Source organism: Pteropus medius, unplaced genomic scaffold, assembly GCF_902729225.1.
Source record: "Pteropus medius unplaced genomic scaffold, Ma_sr-lr_union100, whole genome shotgun sequence".
Classification (NCBI taxonomy): domain Eukaryota; kingdom Metazoa; phylum Chordata; class Mammalia; order Chiroptera; family Pteropodidae; genus Pteropus; species Pteropus medius.
In genome coordinates, this window is record NW_024342467.1 from 20,779,102 (window position 1) to 20,796,255 (window position 17,154).

At 44.5% G+C, this 17,154-nt stretch overlaps 1 protein-coding gene across 3 annotated transcripts in view; it reads right to left on the reverse strand.

Annotated features, from left to right (window-relative positions):
- Positions 1 to 17,154, reverse strand: part of ELMO1 (engulfment and cell motility 1) — a 455,772-nt gene that overhangs the window by 338,113 nt on the left and 100,505 nt on the right. For all 3 annotated transcript variants that reach the window (XM_039862767.1, XM_039862765.1, XM_039862766.1), the window contains exons 3-4: positions 14,492 to 14,532; positions 13,420 to 13,492 (exon numbers count right to left, since the gene is read on the reverse strand). In XM_039862767.1, the coding sequence (XP_039718701.1) occupies positions 13,420 to 13,492; positions 14,492 to 14,532 (114 nt within the window). The remainder of the gene's footprint in view (positions 1 to 13,419; positions 13,493 to 14,491; positions 14,533 to 17,154) is intronic.

The window sequence follows — 17,154 nt, forward strand, 5'->3', positions numbered from 1 at the left end:
TTTGTTTGTTCGTTACTAAGTTTGGGGCATTTTTAATGCAACAATAGATAAGTGGAATAATGGGGACCAAAAGTGATCGTGCTGTAGTAGTTCTTACTGTATCTTAACTCTGATCACCCCCAATGTCACTGAACTGTCACCTCCAGAAGACAGATGCAGTGGGTCAGGATCTCCTTCCTCTGGTCTCCCCCAGTCTTTCTACCAAACTTTCTATCTTTTTTTATTTCTCCTTTTCTTTGTGGTCTTTCCTTCATGCCCACCCTCAAAGTCTGCCCTTGGGTCGCTGGTGTATTGCTGGAGCAGGTATTGAGTCTTTCATTAAATAAATAGTTACCAAGCATTGTTCTAGACATTGGGGTAACAAAGGTGGGAAAATCCAATTTTGCTGTGACCTTGTAGAGCAACGAGTATAATGAAATATTTTTCACACAGTGGCTCACAACCATTAATAGTCATGAAATCATCCTTAGTGTTCCTAGTAAGTATTTTAAAAATACAAAACAAAACAGAAAATAATAGACTAAAAAGACTAAAAATAACAATTAGGATTCCAAGTGGTCTGGTGACTATCGTTTCATGAATGTCTTCTGTCCCCTTTGGCGCACACATGTGCACGCACACACACACACACGCGCGCGCACACACGCACACGCGCGCACACACACACACACACGCTGTATATATTGTGTCGCCATCTTAAAATACTGAGAAACCCGGTCTAACAGCTATTCAAAAATAAACGTCATTCCTGACGTATAAAAACATGAACGAGATTGTGCTTAGGGAATTTGTAATGAAGTTTCTGGCTTTGGGACGCATTGTAAGAATCACAGAGTCACTCTCGGAACTAATCTCTGCTACTGATAAGGGGTTTTTATTGTTTACTGTTGTCAGTGTGGTTTAGAAGGGGTGTTCTGGTGTTTCTAGGGTCATTTTTGGTAAACGGGTTCCTGCCTTTGCAGGAAGCCCCTGTGCCGCTCCTCCCGCATCTGAGAATTACACAGTTAAATGTTTCAGGACTTGAGTCAGCCGTTCGTTGGTTTAATAGCTGAACTGGAGAACATGGAATTATCGTGACCTCTGGCATTCATCTTTGCCTGCCATTCTAGAGACAGTCGTATCTTACCAGACACAAGCGAGGAAGTCTCAGCAAAAGCTAGCTGCCTGTGTAATCATCGTGTTACAGCCTCCACCCAGCAGTCCGTGGTAAATATGAAATAACATGTCATATAAACCACCGACATCTGAGTAATACTGGTGGCAGTCAGTGCCCTCCCCTCTGCTCTTCCCTCTCATTTGTGTCTCAACTTAGACTGCCTTTTTTTTTCTTCATCCCGAAATAAATATATACTCTTCCACACGAGGAAGAACACGAAACGATTTCAAATGATAGCTCTCATCCAATTCCCAAATTCTAATTAGGAACTTCTAAAACCACCCCAAAAATGTTTGTTAGAGAAGACTTCAGAAAGTCTACTGCTAATTTCGTTTGAGTCACTAGGGTAGAGGCGGGGTGACGTTCCCATAAAAGGAAATGGCCAAGTGAAACCCACTGCCAGGGCTGGACAGCTCCGGGGGAAAGTCCAGACAATCTGAGGTGTGTGTGTGTGTGTGTGTGTGCGCGCGCGCACATGCAGATATGTGTGTGCAGGTGCATGTGGGGGGCATGTGTGCATGTGCGCAGGTATACGTGTGCAGGTATGCGTGTCTGTGCGGGTGCGTGTGTGTGCACACACACGTGTCTCAACTTTCACAAGTCGGGCTTGACAGAATGAGAAAGTACTGAGGAAACCGAGAGCAGTACCTATTGTTCTGCCCCAAACAACAGCAGGAACCGAACCCCCGGTACGCCACGTGGCCATCATCCTGCCCGCAGCTCAACCCCTGCCTTTGTCCTCAACTGCTGGATTAGGAAATATCCATCATGTTCCTAAAGCAAATGCTAATAACCTTTGGGTTCCTGGCTTGGAGAAACCGAAAATGTAAGGTCTAGGGATGCTCTTGACTCATGTGACAAGCTGCTATAGACTGAAGGTTTGTGTCCCCACTCCCCAGATTCATTTGTTAGATCCTAACAGCCAGTGTGATGGCATTAGGAGGTGGGGCTTTGGGGTGACGAAGCCATGGGAGTGGAGCCCTGATGGATGGGATTAGTGCCCTTATGAAACTCCCTCTCCCCTTCCTCCACAAGGGGGAGGGGCAGTGACAAGATGGCCATTTATGAACCAGGAAGCAGTCCCTCGCTAGACACTGAATTTGCCAGCACCTTCACCTTGGACTTCTAGCCTCCGGAACTGTGAGGAACAGATTTCTGTATTTCTGTTGTTTAATGGCCAGTCTATGGCATTCTGTTATAGCAGCCCCACAGGGCTGAGACGCAACCAAACGCAAGAGGACAAATTTCAAAGCATTTTTCCTGTTGCTTCAAATTCTCACTCCAGCCTCCGTTCTTAGTGGCTTGCATTCACTAAATGTACATGAATCTGCTGAGGAAACATATAATTGTTAAAGGTACACATAATTCTGACTGCAAACAGTTGCATTCAGGTGTTTCTTGGTTACTGAAAAATGTGTCACCACAGTGGAGTGTGACTATCATAAAAATTATGTGAACAATAACATAATTTGGGATATATTATCTCTCATAACCACAGTTTGGTTCTTAGAAGTTGTTATTTGCTACAATGAAAATAAAATGATACTGACTTTGCAGTTGTATTCCCGTTTGTTCGTCTACGTGGTGATGATTTATCTGTATAACATAAGGTACCAGAGGGGCTGTTATTTTTCCCTCCCCATCCTATTGCTGTGAACTGGAGATAAATTCCTAAAACTGACCAAGTTCTCAGAAAGACGTCATTTATTCTAAATACAGAGTACTCGGATCCATGGGACAGGATTTAAGTATCATTTTATGAAATCTTATGAATCTTTAAAAAGTTTTAATCAACATCCAGCACAGTATAGATATTATGTATGTGTGCATATATGTGTGTATGTGTGTGTATGTGTGTATGTGTGTGTATGTATGTATTTATTTTGATAATCAGATGGGGCCGGGCAGGCTGAAAGCCGACCAAAACTTCCTAACATCGATTTAAGACTCTAAGAGGAACGTTAAGATCCATTTATTCACTCTACCATACCTCCACGGTTAATAATCTGAAAGTATACGTGCATATTCTGGTAATTGAATTAACCAACATCCAACATAATTTATTAAGCAACTAATTGCACTTTTTTTTTTCTTGCAAGGAAAACTGCATCACATCAAATCAACAAACACCTACCTACTATGATCAAGGAGCCATGTGAGACACTGTAGGAGACCCAGAGGCGGCAGACACAGTTCTTGATGATAAGGCACTTGGAATTCGGCAGAGAGGAAAATATAACACTTCCAGGCAACAATAAAGAGATGCTGGTCCTGATTAGCTAAAAAATGAACCTAAGAGATAGTAAACTAAAGAGACAGTAATTTCTACAGCAGCAGAGACGAAAGGAAGAGATTTAGAGGACTGAATTAAGAAACTAATCTCCAAACTGTGGTTAAGATTATTTCAAACAAGAAGCCAAGGTTTCTTCCATCTTAAAAAACTTCGGATTGGTAAAGAGAGGAGGGTGAGCTGTCCTGAGATGACAGTTCTCTTAGTGACATTGCTCCAGAGCATGTTTGTTGCTAAGACTTATTTCCCTAGAGGCAGGAAGTATGTCATTTCACGTCTTTATCCCCAACACCTAATCTAGTACCTAAAACATAATTGGGATGGTGGGGGCGGGGGGAGGACAAGACTAAATTACCCTGTAGAGACAGAACAAGGTTTATTTAGAGACTACTAAGGCATTTTGTCTAAAGTTGAGTGAACAAGAGAAAGACAGCAAAATCGAAAAATGTTGACTGGGGCTAGATTGTGACACACATCTCTATAGCCAGGTTAAGTAAGAAAGTTGGGCCTTGTTTTCTCTCAGCAGTGGTAGAAACCACTCAAATGATGCCTCTAGTTCAGGGCACACATGACCCTACAAGCCAGTAAGAGTTCACAGTATGGGTTTTCATTGTATGCAGGAATAAAGGGAAAGATCCAGAGCCCACTGGCACTTTTAGTGTTCAAACATGGCACCGATAACACCCACATTTGTGAAAAATGCTTGATCCGCAGCCTCGATCTACTGACTCCGAATCTCTAGATTTGAGGTCGTGATTTGCATTCACTTCTGAGAGCTGCTGCTTTGGAAGATGGAAATACCCTGGGTGGAAAGACACAGCTTTACTAGCCGGACTCTGTAAATATACTAAAAACCACTGCATTGTACACTTTAATCAGGAAGATTTGATGGTGTATAAGTTTTATCTTAAAAAGGTTTTTAAAAATAAAGCAGAAGGGTTCATATCCTACTTAAAAGATGTTTTAATGTGTACTGAGTCATATGGGTCCAAAAATACAGGGTCAATTTGTAAACCTAATTGACTGAAAAATCATATTCTCAATAATCTTTCAAAGATGACCACATGAATCATCAATCAGTCTCAAACTAGTCCACCTCTAGACTGAACACACTAAGAGGGAAGGGCCTGTGTCTTAATTATCTTTCTCACCCAGCATATATTTAACTGTCAACTCCCCAATCGACAAGAAATATTACAGATGTTTTTCTACTTATTTACCTACGAATACAAGTTAGAACATTTTTATATTCTAAATTAGAAGTATCCAAAAGAAAAGTTAAAATTGGATATGTCACTCAGATAACTAGCAATATATCATTGTTTTATCAGTCTGTACAAATCAACAAATGTATCAAGAAGACATCTTCGTGGAAATAAATGAGTAGTTTTATTCAACTGCAATGTATGATTATTACTCTTAGCCAAGATGTCAAGGAGGTTCATGGAGAACAAGCTTTTGAAGGCAGACATTCCAGAAAGATTATTATCTGGTCCCATTTTCTACCCGACATTTGATGTCAATCTCGACACATTCTTCAAAACACCCTTGCATTCTTTTCCTCTCCACAGTGAACTGTTTTCTGATAGTTCCTAGCATAGTTCCGAGCACTCTTCCAACATGGTGCATTCAGACTAATCACAGGGGTGTTGACAGTCCAAACATTTGTGGTCAGGTTCAGTTTAAAACCCTCTGAAGGCTTCCCAATGCTCTTGGGGTAAAGATCAAAACCCTTAATGTGGCCTTATAAGGCCTGGAGAATTGGGCCTTATGCAAAACTCTCCGGCCAGACATCTGCCCATTTTAAGGGCCTCCACCCCTCCTCCAACCTTTCTTCTTAGATCTCTGCTTAAATGTCACCTACTCCGGGTTAAATGAGATCCAGACGCTAGCTCATATTTGTCCTTGTGGCACTTACAATTTTAACTGGTTAATCTGGGGCAAATATTTATTTGTCTTTCTCCCTTGCTGGGCTTTGAGAATGACGAAGGTTGGAACTATCACGAGCTCATCAGCATGCCTGGCACGTACAGTAAGTCAATACGGATTTCTCTGATCGAATACATGCGTTCATGGTTTTTTTCCTCCCGGCGTGGCTGTTTCTTTTTGACAGCCTTGGATTATGAGCTGGCAGATCCAGGACAATCAGCCTGTCTGGGAGAGCCCAGTGCTTTCCAAAGGCTGGTGACAGGCATACGAGCAGCCAATAAGGCTCTGAGCATCCATAATAGAAGTCAGGTTCAGTCACAAGTCAGAAAAAAATAAAATAAAAAAGAATTCAGCAGCAAGGCACATGTGAACTCGAGAGTCTTTAACAAAGGGGACAGCGTGTGAGAAAGGCAGAGAGAAAGAGGGCAAATGGGACAGCATGAGAGAGACACTTGGAGCCAGGAACCCCAGACGGGCCAAAGGTACAAGGCAAGGGGAAAACGGGAACATATTTCTTTGCTCACTCTTGTCTGCTAGAGCCAGGCCTGGAGGTGCTGGCCCAGGTGTGCAGGTGGGGGCCAGTGCAGGTCACAGCTGGCTGGGGTGTAGCCTGCCCAAGGCAGCAGCTGTGGCTTGTTTTCGACAAATCCACACTCTCACCACGGGCAGCAGACAAGGGGCTGCTTCCTGCGACTAGTAGGAAATGCACAAGGTTCCTGGGCTCACGTTAAAACCCTTGTCCCAGCGAGCGCTGTGGTCAGTAGTAATGAAGACGCACACAAAGAGGCTAAGGGTCAGGGCCGGAAGTCGCAGGGGGACCGGAAGTCGCAGGGGGACTGGAAGCTGCAGCAGCCTCTCACAGGGCGGCAGACAGGAAACAGGAAGCAGAGCGGGAAATCTGGACCGGAAGCCGCCTACTTTGCCTCTTTCCTGGGTCTTCGTCTTGGCTTCTCTCGAGTCTCAATCCTTCCTGCGGACAGTTTTTACTTTGCGTACTTATGGCTCGGTCTGCCACGCCTGGCATTCATCTGGCAGGAAGATTTACCTGCTGTGACGCAGGATCAGCTTTGATTCCATAGGACCGTCCAGGTCTTACACTCGTCATCACCGGACTCGCCTCTCAATTACAGATCCCCAGGAGAGAGTGCATGGCGCCCAGCTCAGGTAAGGTGTCAATTTCTGCTCCCCAATAGCTGTGGGGTCAGTAGAGAAGGGACGCATGACACCAACCCAATGATCTGCCCCTCCGAAGAGGCAGAGGCAGGGCGGCTCCCCAGGAAAAGACATGGCTCAGTTTGTTTTGTATTTTGTTCGGTGGTGGTGGTGGTGGTGGTGAGGTGTGTGTGTGTGTGCGTGCGTGTGTGTTTGTTCAGGGAAGAACACAGTGCACACGTGGGGCTTCTTTAAGCCACTTAGCACACAGCACTTGTACTTATTCTCCCGATTTAATCCCCTTTGCAATGATTTTCAGTGACTTTCAAACTTTTTAGACCCCAAGCCAGAGTAAAAACTAAAACTATACACGTACACGGAACAAATATTTCAGAAAATGACACATGTAACATACTCTGATCTTTTTCTACTCTATTACAGTACATTTCTAATGCTCTTTCAATCTACTAAATTGATTTTATACCCACTAAGTGATAACCTACATTTTGAAAAACACTATTATTACCTCTATTTTCCTATAATCTTATCACTTAAAAGCTACTTTATACTTTTCACATTATACTCAAAGAAGAAGAAAGTCCCCCAGTCTTTTCCTGGTACTACACTAAACCCCGAATATTTCAGCCACTCTGAAGAGAAAAACCAAGTCGACCAGACATTCCTTGTGCTTAAGGACATCAACACAAAACAGAGGCAGAGGTAGCTAACAGACGCCCCCTACAGCCTCCATTAGAGAGCCTATGACCATCACACTCAAAAGGCAGCGTTCCTGAGTCAGCCCCGATACCTCTATTCTCACATTCATTAGCGACCAACAGAGACACGTATTCTTGTCATTTGACCCAGCTTAGAAGCGCCATCTGCAGTGTCTGTGCAATGCTGACCTCTGCACACAGGGTTGGAACCAGTTCTTTTGGACTCGCCAGCCCTGTTCTAAATGGAAGAGAGGCTCTGCAGGTGATGGTATACCTTTGGGGAATTTTCTGAGGCACATTACTTGGTTTGGCAATGCTGAGACTGTGACAGTCAATCTGATAACCAAGGCAGCCACTAAGGGACTAACAGGCGGGAGCCCATGGAGAGTGGGGACACTGACAGAGATGTCATGCCCCGGGTGGAACGGAGCAGGACTGCACGCGATGTCATCACAATTCTCAGAACAGCACGTAGTTCAAAACTAATGATTTGTTTATTTCTGGAATATTCCATGTAATATTTTCAGACCATGGCTGACCATGGGAACTGAAGCTGAGGATAAGAAGGGACTACTGTAATTACTTGGTTCCTTTCTTTCCTTCTCCAAAACCTGTGCCAATTTCAAGACTTTCTCCCCAGCTAGACCCTGGGATATGGGAATGCAGACAGTCAACATATTCATCTCACTGTGCTCTTTCTGGAACCTAGCGCTCAAGGCGTGATAGCCGAGTTGAATTCCACACGATAATTAAGTAGTCTTCTGACCTGGTGGGAAATACTAGTCCTGGGGCACACAATTCCTGTCTGCCTGGGGATTCTGGGAAGCTCATGGCCTGTCTGAGAAGCCAGAATGCCTAGGAAGTGGGAACTGCATAAGAAGAGCTACTCTTCTAACAACCCCACTTTCTTCCCAGAGGTTCCTGGGGCCAGCTTTGCACAGAGAACCTGGATGAGGCACGGTTATCTCTATTATAACAAAATGAGAATTTATCAAAATAAGACACTGCTAAACTATATTGCTATATTCATATATTCCAAAGCAGGTCTTAGCAGAAAGAAACCAAATGCCACTCTGAAATTGTGACAAAACTTCAATTGTCCACAGTACACCACCTCCTAGGGGCATCCTCCACCATGCCCCATGCTCTCTGGAGAACCACTTTTCTGAAGGCTTAGAATTAAGGATGACAATTATAAGGTGAATTAACATGAACTTGCTAATCCCTGGTGAGTGGAAGATTATCTGTTACAACTTCCTCCAAGTTACCCTCTTAAGGCTTAAGAAAGCTACAGACCAAAGCTGGTAACTAGTGCTCACAGGCCATGACTTCCTGCATCTATTTTCTTGAGGCAGTTGCTATCAGGATTGCTGGCCTTGTGCCAGCAAAGAAAGGGAATCATGAATAAACTGGGCCCAGGCCGTAGGGCAGGAGGGTGTCTAGGAGGTGGCCTAGGAAGCTTTGGGTCCAAGCCTCAGCCTGACCACTGCTTATCTGTATAACCTAAACAGGTGGTTGCATAACCTCTGTCTTACGTTCCTCACTGTAAAATGAAGATAACAATGCCTCCATCATCACACTGGAATGAGGATCATGAACTAAAATGCGTATAACTATCGCTCTTTATCAGAAGACAAATTCCACTGGGATATTTAAAGTTAACACACGATTCACAAAAATAAACAAATGGGACTACACGAAACTAAAAAGCTGCTACACAGCAGAGAAAATCCTCAACAGAATGAAAAGGCAGCCTTTGGAATGGGAGAAAATATTTGCAAATCATCCATCAAATATATAAAGAACTCGCACAATTTGATATCAAAAAAAAAACAATTAAAAAATGGGCAGAGGCGCTGAATAGACATTTTTTCAAAGAAGACATACAAATGACCAACAAGTACATGAAGAGATCCTCAACGTCACTAATCGTTAGAGACGTGCAGATTAAAACTGGAATGAGAGTTCATCTCACACCTGTTAAAATGGCTATCATGAGAAGGAGGGACAGCGAGGGCACAGGGAGGGGGGCGGGTTGTTGGGAGGATGTGGAGAGCAGAGAACTCTCACACACTGCTGCTGGGAACGTAAACTGGTGCAGCCACTATGGAAAACGGTATGAAAGTTCTTCAAAAGATCAAAAACGGGACGACCATAATGATCCAGGTGTTCCACTCCTGGGTACATAGCCAAAGGAAATAAAACCAGGATCTCAAAGAGATACGTGCACCCCCGTGTTCACCGCAACATTTATAGTAGCCAAGATATGGAAACAACCTAAGTGTCTGTCGCCAGACGACTAGGTGAAGACGGTAAGTGGTAGCACTGCATGGTATCAGTTATATGTGGAATCTTAAAAAAGTCAAACACATAGAGAGTAGAAAAGCGGTTGCCAGGGGCTGAGGGGTTGGAAGAAAGAGAGAGTTTGGTAAAAGAGTACAAACTTTCAGCTATAAAATGAACAACAAGGTCTGAGGATCAAATGTCCAATGTAAAATACGGTAATTATAGCTGGTAACACTGTATTATATGACTGAAATTTGCTGATAAAGCGGAACTTAAATGTTCTCGCCAAATGAATGAATGAATGAATGAATGAATAAATGAGGTGATGGATGTGTTAACTAACTAGATGGTGAGAATCCTTTCGCAGTGTACACATATATCGAATTACCATGATGTACACTAAAATGTCTCATGATTTTGTCAATTATATCTCCATAAAGGTAAAAACGTTGAAATTCACTTTTCAATTTTTATCCTCTTTCTCTCCTTCCCTTCCTCCCGCTTCCGTCCCTCCCTCTCTCCTTTCTTTTCCCATCCCTCCCCACTCCCTTCCCTGCTCCCTCCTCCCTCTCTCTCTCTTTCTCTCTCCCTCTCTCCCTCTCTCCCTCTCTGATAGAGCCCTGAGATGTAACAGTCTCTGGGACAGAATTTGAATCTATTGAATAGCTGAACCTGCACTTTCTCTCAGGCATCTGCTACACTTCCGCTTAACCCTGCTCAACAACATGGCATTTTCTTCCCACTGCACTGAAAAACCGAAGTTAATGGCCTAAGAAGCAAAGGAAACAATCCAGCGAACGAGCTTGGGCCACACGAGAAAAGTAGGGGCAGCGCCCTCCTGAGGGTCTTAGAAGAGCTGCCCAAGCACCTGTCCACCTGTCACAAGTGTGTTAGCTCGCAGGACCGGGGGAGTCTCCCTTCCTTTAAAATTACAGATGGTGTTTTATCTGCGGCAGAAGAAGGGAGACCACCTCGTACACGATGGAAAATCAGTAAGAACATGCACAAGTTTCAAAAGTTAGTCACCAGTTACCATGGTGATGCAAATATTACCTAACTCACTGGGTTCTAAGTAACCAGGATGGTGCTAAATACATTACTTTAAAAGTGGAAAATAGGCCCTATTTTTAGGAATTTTGCAAGGGACTGGATGGACCTGACGACTGATTGAAGGCAGCCCGAGTTTGTTGCTGCCGAGACAGGACTCGAGGTCCCTCTCCTGCCCTGTGCGTGTCGAGTTCTGTGTCACATGCAGCTGCAGGAGGAAGAGCAATGGCATTTTATTTACAAACAAAGGGCTACAATTAGGAAGATGAGTCTTCTCACTTCCCAAACTCTTACTAAAAGAATAATCCCTGCTGTGCCCCCTGAGGAGGCACAGACCGGCCCCAGACCTAGGTGGCAGTCCCTTTTGAACTCGATGTTAAAAACTTCATCAAGCAAAACAAGACTTCCCTCAAATGACTAGGATGCCCAATAAAATAATAATTTCCCCACCATCCTGAGTAGATTAAATTTTCTGAGTCTATGTCAATTTTAATTAGAACAAAGCCATAACTATTATATGAATTTTAAACTCATTCCGAGAATCAGCTGCGCGCACACACACACACACACACACACACACGCACTCCTAAGTCAGACTCAGCGCACAACTTGTGTTCGTGGCACAGTGCCCGACACAGACCCCAACTCTTCAGAAAAGCTGTCTCGGGCAGGGTTCCTCCAGTGGCTCCGGGTATCCTGCACCGGAAGTCTACAGAGGGCTCTGAAAACACAAAATTCTCAGCCATGTCTTGGCCCACGCGGTCTCAGTCTTGGGGGCTGGGATCTAAATCTGCAGGTTGGAGAGGTTCTCCCTGTGGTGCCCAGGTTCTGCAGTCAGAGAATCCCGTCCTTAGTGACCTCTGAGCAACTGAGGTCCCCTGACAACAGTGACAGAAGACAGGACAGCCACCAAGGGAGGGACACAAGCCAATACAGATTAATCAAAGGCATAGCTATTTGTGACTCGGTGGCTTTTAGACCATGACCCAGGGCAAAAGTCCAGCACAGTATACATGTATTATATATGCGTGTGTATAACGCAAGTATTTTACAAACTACATGAGTGATATACCCCGACCTATTCTTTCTAATATATTCCAATTTTCAATGCTATTATAACCAGCTAATTGATTTCACTATCCACTAATTGGTGATGTTTGAAAAACCAGATTACAGCCTTTATTGTCCTGTAATTTTATCACATAATAATTTTTACACTTTTCCTATTATACCCCAACTAGTGGAAAACCATCCAATATTTTCCAATAATCCCCCCAAAGTCACAATATTTTAGTTGCCTTTAAAAGGTGAACCCAGTTGAAATGAGAAGTCTTCTCGAGGATATCGACAACAGTACCTTTAACTGCTAACATTTAACTTTCATTTATTTATTTCCTATTTATCTCACAAAGAATCGCATGCAGATTATATAAATGTAGTATAAAATAAATGAAAAGTATTAAGAAAATGAAGCAAGGGGAAAATAAAGACAGGCAACTAAGCGTTTGTGAAATCAATGAAAGAAACCAGTAAAATTAACAACACGGGCCGGGAAACCCAGTCCATTTGCTAAGTCTCAGCATGTGGGCCATCAGGTTGAAGAGGAAAACACAACTGGTTATGAAAAGTCCATTGCCCATCTGGGAGGAACGAAGCAACTTCTAGAAGCATTTCCGGGCCCCAGCTACCCTCCCTCCAGGGGGACCGAATGCCCCGCCCCCACACGCCCTCCTCAGGGTCCAGCGAGCAGTCTCAGTGGGCAAAGACCCTCGTTACTGCGCCCACCTTCCACCGCCACTTGATTCGAGGTAAACTTGTGGTGACTCTAGGGACCACTGATGGGGAAGAGCGAAGCCTGGCGCCTGAGGTCACCCTGGTCTCCCTCCTCCCAGAGCACGTCACGTTACTTCTGCCCCAGCACTGACCACCTTGTTGTGATGAAGCCTGTTCCCAGGGCCAACCCCACGAGGTCATGGTTCCATAAGGACGATATCGGCTCCTTTGCATTTCAGCGAACACCCCATAAACCTGGGCTGAGCGCTAACTCTCATGGGAATTCCCCAAAGGAAAGTGATAGATGCATAAAGATGTGGACTTGCTCGTTGATCCTGAGATTCGGACTAAGCAATGTGACTTTTACGATTCTCTTTCTTCTCTGTTACCCAAAGCCAGTATCACTTACACCCCAGGTTAGTCTAGAGGAAGAAATCGACAGAGTAATGTGTCTCACTCCGTTCCTGGCACACAGTAGGTGCTGAATAAGTGTTAGTTTCCCCCTCCCCTATCAGAAAACTCTAAGATGTTAATTTCGCTTGCTGCCAGAGCCACTGTTGTCTTCACAAACCCCTCCTTCCCCCCCCGAAGCTCCCCCATAAAAAAAATCAGCCAAGAAGTGAGCAGGTTCCCCAAAGCCACAGCACACTCAGTGCCTACACAATGCCACCTTTGAGATTTCTTGGCATTGTTTCGCCTACTTTAAGACGGCTTAAAGGTTGTTCAGAACCACCACCAAAAAGGTCTGAGAAAGGAGAGCTACACTGTCACTAAGTGTCACATAAACGCTTTAACCAAGCCATAAGAGAGGTGATCAGGAGATTCCCTGTCGGAGGCCAGCGGAGTCGCTGAAACAGGATGCAGAAATATGTTTGGCCTTCACTCTTGAGCGAGCCGAGGGCGCCTTGTTAGCGCTAAAAGAGCAGCCGCCGGCATCACAGACTTCGTTTTCATGGCGGGCTGATGTAAAACGTAGAGCAGCACTTCTAGGCCTGACCAGAGGCAACGCCAGCGACGTGTTAACTTCCTTGAATGCAAGTGTCCCAGATCAAACAACGTGGTCGACCTACCTTTTCAGTGATATAGAAGTTCGAACTATCGGCGTGCTGCAGTGCATAGTATTCATGGTTGGCAAGGGACCACCTTAAAAAGACAAGCGTAAAGTGATCAGAAAAACAATACACGCTCATTTTCAGTTTAACAGTGTGATAGAGTTCGATGAATTAAATACGCCACGATTAGAATCGGGCCAGTAGTCAGTATGCCCACAAAGTAGCTTCTAAAACGAAATGACGTTAGCCCGCCTTTCGTTATCCTGAGACCCATCATTTCCTAAGTGGATCGTCTAGGTCTTAGTCAAGCCTACCGCTCATCTTTAAGCATTCCATCGTCATGGCTTTGGGGTGGGGCAGGGGGTATTTAAATGTAAAGTTATATTCCTCCCAATTTTGAAGGAAAGGAGCAGAGAGAAGAAAACAAAGGAAATGAATGCAATTTAAATTTCCGATAACTGCTGCATTTCAACAGTCCCGGCATTCTACAGTCCCCAGTCGGTCTGCTTGCTCTATGGTGGAATATTCTAGTTAAGTATCTCAGGTCTTAAATAAATTCCAGGGAATATGCTAGCTGCAGATCTGCTTTAAAAATAAAAAACACAACTTTTTAAAGCATGCCACTTCCATATGTACATTTCTTTGAATTGTTGGGGCAGCCAAAGAGAGGTAGGAAAGCCATGTGGTTGTGATGTCCCGTGTGGCAGCGTCACGGCCCACCGACTTGTCTTTTAAAATACTTTATGGGGACCTGAGTGGTCCTCTAAATGTACATCAGATGAAGAGTCTACTTAACCTCTGGAACTTTCTACTACTCCCTGCTGAGAAGGATGAATGAACACAACTTTTCAAAACAAATAAAACCCACCCCAGTGTGCAAGCCCCAGCCCTTCAGGCTCTCTCCTCTTTGAGAACCAACGGAGACTTTTGGGTGGAAAGAGGCATGCAGATCTTGCACAGTACTTCTCGGTATCTTTGGGCAGGTCAAGTAGTGACTTAGGAATTAAATTTTACAGTTGCTCAGGAATTTTTCGTCTGCCTCTAAAGTTGTGGGCTGCAGCCCCTCAGATGAATCTTGAGCGACACTTACCCGTCACAGACTTCCTTTATTATTGCAGACAGTGGTTTTTTCTGCAAAATAGCAAAAAAAGGAAATACTTTCTGTTAGTTTCATTTCATCATTTTAAATGAAAAAGAAGAAGCAGCAGCCTAGTAAAAAGACATCTAAGTGAGAATTTCCATTTGCTATTCTTAGTTGTTGTCAATGTTGTTTTTCTCAAGGTAATATAGCCTACCAGCCAGTACCACAAATATATTAATGATTGATTACCCTGATGGTACTTTTTTCTATACTTAATATTATTAGTTGAGCAAAATACACATCATATATAACTTAGCCGCATTAAAATCAGAATGAAAACACAGCTTTGTGCAAAGATTTCAGAGGCAATGAAAGCTCGCATGGTCAAGTGACAGAGTACATAAATCAGGCAATCAGCAAGTGGGTTTTGTGCAAACAAGCTTGGATTCATGATATTTTTATGAGAACACGTGGCCAATGGAATATGAGGTATTGCGAAACTGTTCCTACAAAGTGCATGGAATTCTTCCCCCGACATCGGCCCCCACAAATGCCAGTCACGCGGCAGCTTGAGCCGGGCATACGCGAGTGATGGGACCGTGACACCATGTGCCCTGGTGTCAACTGGCGGCTGACTACAGCTGTGCTCTGCGCCTAACAGCCACAGCTGTGCTCCGCCTGTCTCAGAAAGAAGGAATGCAGCGAAGAGACACACACACAGCTCACTCAGAGATGTTGAAACACTTTCTGTTTGGGATGCAAACAGATCCCGTCTTGTCTCCTGGAGTGAACAACAGCGTGTCAACTGAAAGAACAGATCACAGACAAGAAACAAATGGGGGAGAGAAATCAAGGAAATATAACACATGGTCCTGGATTGTCCGATACAACCACTAAAAAGCATCTACACACAGACATGTTCTTCTCTTGCCCCGGTAATGAGTGACGTGACACAGGGAACGGCCTGAATCAAGCAGGGCCGGTTCAATCTAGTTCCGTCAACTTGTCTGCAGTGTGACCTACAGTTTCCTTCTCTGGCCGACCTGCAACTAGTTCATCCGTAAAACGGGCATAGGACCTACCCTCTCCTCAGAGCTGTCCCGAGAATTAAATGAGAATTAATACAAAGGGCAAAAGACACCCCACCACCACCACCAAAACGGTGAGGGCTCTGGCTTTCCTGCCCTCCCGTGTCACTAGGAGAGCATCACTTCCTCCTCGCATCTTTGCCCTCCTGGCAAGTTCTGAGCCCTGTCCATAGCCCTTTCTGAGGACCCCTAGCCCCTGCTAAAAGCTCCAACTCAGTCCTCAGCGTCCTTCCGATGACCCCCTCCCACTGGGACTCTGGCCTCTAGGACTAAGTGTTCAGAAGAATGCCTGTCGACAACGTGAACACAGCGGGGGGAAGCGGGACCTGGGACCGTCCAGGAGCGGAAGGGTGGTGGTGGGCACCTGGCATCCGGAGCCGGCCGGTCTCCGTTAGAATAAAATTGTAATTGGAGATCGGGATCTACAGCGAAGTTACAGGTGACACAGTCCCAGGCCTTTGCAAACACTTATCCACTGTTTATGGCTTTAGCTGTTATTTAAGGGACAAACCAAAGGACAACAGAACTTTAGGGCTAAAACTTTTCTCAAAAGGCAAAAGATTTTGCACTTCCAGCTGCCAGAGACCTCTCTAGGCTACCAGGGTTATGAGGACCCATCAGTCTCCTAGCCCCCTAATCTTACTTCTTACACCCTCAAAAGTGAAACACAAATAACGGGGCCATATTTCAGCCTTAAATGACATTGAAACAACAGATCAGGACAAGAAAGTATTGCTATGGAGTTGGAGTTGGCACTTAAAATAACAGCTCCCAGAATTAGACTTCCTAGTTGAGGTCTCATAGAGGAACTGCTTGAATTTGAATTTGGGTTTAATACATAGAATTGGAATCAAATTTGAAAAGACAGAAGTCTATGGACTTCTAGAACTATTATATCTAGAACATTCTGAAGTTGGACATACGAAAGGAGTAAAGGCCATGAAAGAATGAACCTCAGAGGTTTAATACGGGTTCAAAGGAACCAGAATTAACTGAACATAACACACCCATAATGACACGTAAGGACAGGGCAGGTCCCACAGTCCACCTCCTACACCTGTCCCCTCCATTGTTCTGCTGTTCCAATGCAACCTCGGCCCCCACCACCCAAACCTGACGCCAATGACCTTTCACAGTGCTCAAGTCCCTTAAGCCACCCACCTTATTCGACACTGTCACTATCTCCTTTTTTCGAAACCCTCTTTCCAGAGCTTCTGCGATATTTCCTTTATTCTCCTATAGTTATAGCTAATAATCCTACACTAAAAATCAAGAGATCTTTCACGGCCTCTCTTTTACCTCTAGCTTCCAAACTCCAAATGTCTGTTCCTGGGTCTTCTGCTTTTACGTCATTGGTCAGTTCCTCGTTCACATCAACCGCCCTGAGTCTACAGTTCTGGCCCAGACACTCTCTTGGAAATGTTCAACAGTCCGTTAAATATGGCTTTTTAACTCCCTTTCAGGCACCTTATTTAACCATACAAACAAAACTCATCACTCACAATCCCCTACCCATCAATCCGCCCCAACAACGGCATGTCCCCAAAGGTCCCCACCACTGCCAGGACTTCTCCGCCTTGTCGT